At 36.8% G+C, this 7,826-nt stretch overlaps 1 protein-coding gene and 1 long non-coding RNA gene across 4 annotated transcripts; one reads left to right on the plus strand and one right to left on the minus strand.

Moving 5' to 3' along the window:
• Positions 1-3,773: 3,773 nt before the first annotated feature.
• LOC120188939 lies at positions 3,774-4,805 on the minus strand. 2 transcript variants are annotated; one of them, XR_005522461.1, is made up of 3 exons: positions 4,631-4,805; positions 4,339-4,487; positions 3,774-4,210 (listed from the first exon to the last, which is right to left on the minus strand). It is a non-coding gene; the product is annotated as an uncharacterized LOC120188939 (long non-coding RNA). The 2 variants fall into 2 exon arrangements; XR_005522460.1 differs by having other exon boundaries at positions 4,339-4,540.
• Positions 4,806-6,886: 2,081 nt separating this feature from the next.
• LOC120189614 (uncharacterized protein At4g22160-like) lies at positions 6,887-7,808 on the plus strand. 2 transcript variants are annotated; one of them, XM_039192849.1, is made up of 2 exons: positions 6,887-7,375; positions 7,601-7,808. In XM_039192849.1, the coding sequence occupies exons 1-2, from the start codon at positions 6,954-6,956 to the stop codon at positions 7,614-7,616; spliced, it is 438 nt and encodes a 145-aa protein (XP_039048780.1). In that variant the 5' UTR covers positions 6,887-6,953; the 3' UTR covers positions 7,617-7,808. The 2 variants fall into 2 exon arrangements, with proteins under 2 accessions (XP_039048780.1, XP_039048779.1); XM_039192848.1 differs by having other exon boundaries at positions 7,622-7,808.
• The last annotated feature ends 18 nt before the right edge of the window (positions 7,809-7,826 follow it).

Genomic DNA, 7,826 nt, shown 5'->3' on the forward strand with positions numbered 1-7,826 from the left:
GAGTCCGTATTCATCTTGATGTACAGCTCCCATTAAAAAGAAGGAAAAAACTGGTGTTAGCTAATAGGTAGTTTACATACACAACCTTCCAGTACAAAAAACTAAAGCTATTTTGCTACCTCTGTGGCTAGGCCATGGAGAAGGATTTTGTCCACTACGATTAACACATCATAAGGACCTATTACCCTTATGGGATGCTTCGCTTAAAGCACCCCCCAGTCAAAGGTCTGTCCACACCATCCCTTGGCTAAGGGAATAAGACTCAAACTCACCAACAAAACTAGTAGGAAGAACGATAAATATTGATATCAAACCGATTCAAAACAGGAATCTAGCAGGGATAGGGCAAATAAGTTGGATAAACCCAATACTAAAACAAATGTACACGATAAATGATATAAAGACATGACCGAACTTAGCCTCTGAGATAATAATGATCGACGCAGAAGAAAAATCATCTATGGAAAAAGGAGAAGGCATAAAGAGGTAAAGAAACATCCATTCAAAGGTTTCAAGCTCAACAAGGCACGATTCCCCGAATGACAAAGAAAAGATACGCAATGAAACTTCTAAGCTGGAACTTTCGGGGCTTGGGAAATCCTCAAACGGTAGACTGTCTCCGACACATGTTGAGAGATATTAATCCATCTGTAATTTTCTTGATAGAAACAAAATTACAGAACACTAGAATGATACGAGTTAGAAGAAGATTGGGTTTTAGCAAAGTAATATAAGTAGAATTGCAAAGAAGCAACGGAGGCTTATGTATCGCATGGAATGATGAAGTAAAAATCACAGTACGATCTTAATCAAGTTCTCATATAGACGTAACAATCCAGAAAGGTGAAAAAGAACCTAATTGGAGATTCACAGGATTTTATAGAGCACCAGAAGAACACAGAAGAAGGGAATCTTAGAACCTAATGCGACAACTGAACGACAACCCGAATGAACCATGATTGATAATGAGAGATTTCAATGAAATCCTATACTCCCACGAAAAATAAAGGGGATTAGAGCGCAACGAATGACAAATGCTAGAATTCAGACAAAACCTTGAAGACTGCTGCATGGTAGATATCGAGTTCAACGGAAGTTGGTACACATGGGAGAAGGAAAAACAAACAGATAATAACATTCGCGAATGAGTAGATAGAGGAGTGACAGACATGGCTTGGATTAACCTATTCAACGGTAATACTTTATCTAATCTAACACACTCATTCTCGGATCACCGTCCACTGTTACTAACTCCATCAGACGAACATTCAAACAAGCGAAGCTGACACTTTATATTTGAGGCATCTTGGCTATTAGAAGACTCATGTATGAAAGAAGGGGAATATATTTGGACAGCACAACCAGGTACTGTTCCAGAAAAACTCGAGCGCATACAAATAGGTCTTGATAAGTGGTTTCAAGAGAAAATGAGGAAAAAAGGGTTTAATAGAACGAGTCTTCCAACAAAAACTGAACGAGCTGCTAGAATTGGACCCAACGGAGGAGAATCTAGGTGAAATAATGGAAATAAAACTTTATCTGAACATGGAAATTGACAAGGATGAATTCTATTGAGTACAGAGGGTAAGGGCCAATTGGCTAAAAAGAGGAGATAACAACACACATTTCTTCCACCGTTATGCAAACCAACGAAAGAAGCAGAATATAATTAAAAATTTAGAGAATCAAATAGGAGATCAATACGAATATGAATCAGTTATTCAAGATTTAGCAGGAAGATATTTTTCAGATCTGTTCACTACACAATTCGAAGAGACGGATTAAGCATTATTAAGTGGAGCTGAACCTTGCATAACTAAGGAAAGTAACGCTAAGTTGTGCAAACTGTTTACTGTTGAAGAATTCACAAGTGCAATGAAACTAATGAGTCCTCTCAAATCATCAGGAAAGAATGGTCTCGGGGCAATATTCTACCAAAGATTTTGGCACATTGTGGGGAAAGAAGTAGCGTAGTACTGCATAGGGCTATTGAATGGAACACAATATATGAAGCCCATAAACAGCAAAAGTATTGGTTTAGAGAATGCAAGAACATCTACATCTGTGTATCAACGAAGCTCAAAGTGCTTTCGTCCCAGGGATATTGATTACAGATAACATCATTATGGCGTACGAACTTCTACACTCTTTTATCCAAAAGAGAGAAGGGAAAAAAAGGATATTTTGCTTTGAAATTGGACATGAGTAAGGCGTATGACAGAGTGGAATGGCCATACCTATGGCAAATGATGGAAAAGCCAGGGTTTGAAAGCAACTGGATAAGGATTATTGCACGGTGTGTTTCTATAGTATCTTATTCAGTAATTATAAACGGCCAAGCTAGAAAAGCTTTTAAACCCCAAATAGACATTCGACAGAGAGATCCACCAAGTCCGTACCTGTTCCTAATAAGCAGTTAAGGGTTCTCATCCCTACTAAGACGAGCGGAGGCATTGAGCTCATTAAAGTGAGTAAAGTATCTTATTCAGTAATTACAAACGGCCAAGCTAGAAAAGCTTTTAAACCCCAAATAGACATTCGACAGAGAGATCCACCAAGTCCGTACCTGTTCCTAATAAGCAGTTAAGGGTTCTCATCCCTACTAAGACGAGCGGAGGCATTGAGCTCATTAAAGTGAGTAAAAATAACAAGTATGACCCTACAATCACACACTTACTTTTTGCTGATGACTGCTTAATCTTTGGGGAAGCCATGACAAAAACAGCAAGTGATTTAAAGGAGATCTTACGAACTTATGGAAGTAGTTCCGGCCAGAGAATTAATTTTGAAAAATCTGGTTTGTTATTTAGTTCAAATGTTATTGATTCAAATCGAGGCGATGTTCAACGAATCCTGGAAGTAGAAAATGAGACAAACCCAAAGAAATATTTAGGTTTACCTTCACTGATTGGTAGAAGAAAGAGACAGACATTCATCTCAATGAAAGAACATATGTGGGCAGGAATGAACTCTTGGAGTACGAGAACACTATCCCACGGAAGAAATAAGGTTTTTATAAAATCAGTATTGCAGGCGCTACCTCTATTTGCAATGAACTGGTTCTTATTACCAAAATCAATCTGTGAAGAACTGGAAAAATTGATGAACCAATTCTGGTGGTAAAAATTAGATAAGAAAAAAAAGGCATCCATTAGGTATCTTGGTATAAACTAAGTAAAATGAAATAAGAGGGAGGAATGGGAATTTGAGATCTAGCGAAGTTTAACATCGCCATATTAGCTAAGCAAGGTTGGAGAATTCTAAACAACCCGACTTCATTAGTAAGCATTATGTTACGAGCAAAGTACTTTCCTGCCTCGAGTTTCCTAAGAGCGAATCTGGGAAACTATCCATCATATATATGGCACATCATATGGAGTGCAAGAGGTTTACTGGAAAAGGGATTAAGATGGAAAGTGGGCAATGTAATGAATATTTCAATATGGAGTGATTCCTGGTTACCAGAAGATAAACCAAAACTCATTGGTTCACGAAGAAGAGATGAAATTGAGAGAGTAACTGAACTAATTGACAACGACACCAGGGAATGGCGAGTGGAGACCATAAATGAAGTGTTCATAACCGAAGAAACTAAATTGATTAAATCCATCCCAATCTCGAGATTTGAACAAAATGACATACAAGTCTGGGGTGGAGAACATTTAGGTGAATACTCCGTTCGTAGTGGATATAAACTACTAAAGCAAAATGACGATATTTAGGATCCATACACAAACATGTACAAGAAGCTGTGGTCCATAGAATGCCAAAGAAAGATAAAAAATCAGGTATGGAAGTTATGCAATGACTATGCCCTAACAAAACAGATGCTATTTCACAAACATGTTACAAACGAACCATATTACAATTTGTGCCTGAATCAAGTTGAAAAAGGACTACAGATTATCAAGGACTGCACGCTAGCATTGTCAGTCTGGCAAAAGTTAGCTTACGAGTGGCCAATGCAGAGTTTGAACTGGAATTTTAAAAAATGGCTTAGTTGGTTGTTTGCCAATGTCCCATCTACAAATACAGTGAAGCATTAGTAACCATATGGGCCTTATGGTATGCACGAAACAAAAGAGTGAATGAAAGGAAGACCTTTCAAGCAAAAGAAACCATCATATTCATTCAATGTCATTGCCGGCAATTTATCATAGCCAACAATCTAATCCATGAACCTGTGCGAGCAAGTGTTGTGAGATGGAGGCTGCCACCAGAAGGTATAGCAAAGATCAATTTCGACTTAAGCTTCATTCAATCAAAACAGGAAGCAAGGTCGGGTGTGATTATACGAAATGAGAATGGATTCAAATTAGGGGTATGCATGAAACATACCTTGAGAGTACGATTAACATTTGCAGCAGAGGCCACCGCAGTAGGGTTTGCGCTCCAACTAGCACTCGAATCAGGCTTCAGACGAGTGATTCTGGAAGGGGATTCAAGATCGGTAATGAAGAAGCTAACCACATCCAAACCCGATTATTCTGAAATAAGTGCACTCATTTAGGAAGCCCAACAACTAGCAAAGGGTTTCAACCTATGTGAGTACAAATTCGTGCAAAGAAAAGGAAATAAGGCAACTCATTTGTTGGCCATAAACAAATCTATTGGAGATAACGACACATACTGGGTAGAGGAGGCACTGAAAAATACGGCGAGGCAGGCAGCGGAGGACAGAAGGTGGACTGACCCACCATAGATCCGATTGAAGGAAGAGCATAGTAGAAGGATCGATACATCAAGACTTAACTTCAAGCATTTGTGCGTTCAAAGAAAGAAAGAGAAGAAAGTGAGGAGACGAATGGCCGGGAATGGTTTTTTAGTTTAGTAAAGTTACGATTTTGTTTGTTTAATGCAATTAATTTACCGATAGAAATTGATGCACAGTATAGGAAAAGGTGTTCATTTAATTTCAATAAAATCGGCCGTTTATTTAAAAAAAAAAGTTGGGGGTAAGGTCCGTTTAATTCTCAAACTCTGATTTCCATTAGCAGTTGCCTAAACTTATCGGCTATTCCATTATTGGCTTTTTTTCTTCTTCAAATTGGTTTGATGACATGACAGCCATATATGCCCTAAATCAATGGTCATTTACTGAGTGGCATGAGAACACCAAAGCAAAGCACGAGGGCCGCATGCATCAACTGGCTTCTCAAGTGGGTTAGATGCATAAATCCTTTTGTAACGGGAGAGTATAAGCTTTACCCGACATCTTAAAACCCGCAATCAATGGAGCCCCTCGTCACCCACCAGGGCATCATGCCACCTTCAAATATTGGTCTTAAGAATTAGATGCTTACTTACATGCATGCTATTGCTATGCATCTTTATTTATTAGACTTTATGGTATAAATAAATATTGGATGTTGTAATAAGTTTTATTACATTTGAGACAACTTAAATTTTAAAGATAATATTATTAAGAAAGTAGTTCTTAACTCTCAACATGAGCAATAAAAATGACATAAACGACATCAAAAAGTGCTTATTGTATCTTTTGTATTTGGTTTAATTGAAAAATAAATGTTCATACTATATTTCTTGTTTGTTTTAGGTGTCTAAAGTTTTTTTTTTTAACAAAGTAAGTACCAAAAGTATATTCCGTTATCATTTAAAGTGTCTAAAGTTTTATTCCGTTATCATTTAAAGATCATCTCGACAAGGATCATTACACATACTTTTTTTTGAAATTTTTTGTTATGATTGTATTGTAGTATATATTTTTTTATGCTTGGAGAAATGTCATGTATACTTTACAGACAATACTATTTGAACCCGAATCATCAAAAGAGAACTTATCATTTTATGCCAACTGAAACCACTCTTTGAGTTATGGTGGTATATCAGAATTAAATCCAACGCAGAATAGATATGGTTGTCATGTAAAAGTAGGAGAAAGAAAGGAAGCAAACAATTGGAATGGAAATATTTTATCACTTTCTTACATGCAGCGAATCTCCTCAGCCTGTTCCATGGTTTGGGTTTGGATTAAAATGGTAAACATCCATCAACAACCAAACCCAACTTCAAATCTTTTGACTCCTTTTTCTATGGTTACAAAACGAGTTATACGCATTTGAATTAAGGTCAAACTATAGTTTTGATCCTTTGACTATATTTAAGTTTAAAATTTAATCCCTATACTTTGATTTGACATAATTTGGTCACAAATAAACTTAAAATAAATGGTGAATTAAAGAAATGATGAAATAATACAAAGTTGAGGGATTGAATTGAAAAAATAAAAAAAGTGGAATTGAAGATACATGTGTATTCTACAATAATTTAGGAGAATCGAGTTAAATTTGATACATAAACTTAAAATGAAACAGGAGTCGAAGGAATGAAGAAACCATACAAAGTTGAAGAATTAAATTAAAAAATAAAAAATTATAAAAAAGAGGAATTGAAGATACATAGATATTCTACCATGATTTAGGAGCAGATAGTTCAAATTTAATAAAAAAAAATACTTACAATGAAAGAGGAATTACAAGAACGAGAAAATCAAGGATCAAATCGAAAAACTGACAAAATATTCAACTAAGTTTTTCAGTGACTTAAAATTTTCAAATTCTAACTCAATTTGAACTCAAAAATTGACTTTATAATTCGGTATAACTTGAATAATTCAATTCAAATAACCCAAAATTCAACAATTTTTTTTTTCAAATCAAGTTTTACTCGCCCCTCTAACTTCCATCAATCAAAGCTTCATTTTCTTAGAAAAATATAATGACCAAATATCAAATTTGAGCATAATAGAGGGACGGAAAATACAGTTTGAGCATATATCATGCTTAATGGTGGGACCCTATTAAGGGACAAACGATGATATGACACTGGCACCATCTTTTTTGTCTCATTTTACCGACCACTGGACCAATAAACGCAATAAACTCTTATCCTCTTTACTCATATTCTGATACTGTCCTCGGCGAGGAGCGCTAATGGCAGACCCGAATGCCCCAGGCCAACCAAAAGACGATAATTCTCTAAAATACCCTTGCGATGCTGGGGTTTCCTCCGACGCACACCCTTCCGACACTCCAAACCTCGATGAAGAAGATTCCAACGATCCACTGCCCGGTTCTGATTCCGACGACTGCAACTCGGAATGTGATTCCACTCCGTTGACTGATCTTCCCACGAATCTTCGGGTGTTCTCTGATTCGATTCTCAGGATGGAGCTGGCCAGGATGGAGATGGTCAAGGCAATGGAAGCCTCGAGGTGTGAGGCGGAGAAACGAAGGGTGGAATCGGAGGCGGAGTTGAGTCGGATGATGTTGTGGACTCAGTCCAGGATCGCTTCGTTTGTCGCTGGAGATGGAGATAACAGGAAAAGGAAGCGTGGAGGAGATGACGAGTCAAGGTACTACTCCGTCAGTTAGCTTTTCCCTACATTTTATTGGTCTAATTTCTGCGATAGTTCCTCTACTAGTTTGGAATTCAATATTTTGATATAATTTGATTTCTCTACTGTTAGTAACAATAACAACCGTCGACATTATCAATTTGGATGCATTAGTAGTTGTATTAAAAGCAAATAATCAAATTATTCCAAATACAAGGGATTAAATCCTAAAATCATAATTAGACCTTATTTTTCTTAATGCAGACAAGGAGCTTCGCTGATGAGCTTGTTGCAGTGTAACTTAATCTTCTGAAGTTTCGCTAAAATTAATAGACTACTCTTTGGTTTATCTATTATCAAAGTTGGTGGTGACAATAAATCTGTGATCTATATCTCTTTGTAATGTAACCATAATTATATTAAATGAAAAACCTATGAACATGGGACTAAATGCAGATGGCAGATAATT

Source organism: Hibiscus syriacus, unplaced genomic scaffold (genome assembly GCF_006381635.1).
Source record: "Hibiscus syriacus cultivar Baekdansim isolate YM2019G1 unplaced genomic scaffold, ASM638163v2 tig00004072_pilon, whole genome shotgun sequence".
Classification (NCBI taxonomy): Eukaryota; Viridiplantae; Streptophyta; class Magnoliopsida; order Malvales; family Malvaceae; genus Hibiscus; species Hibiscus syriacus.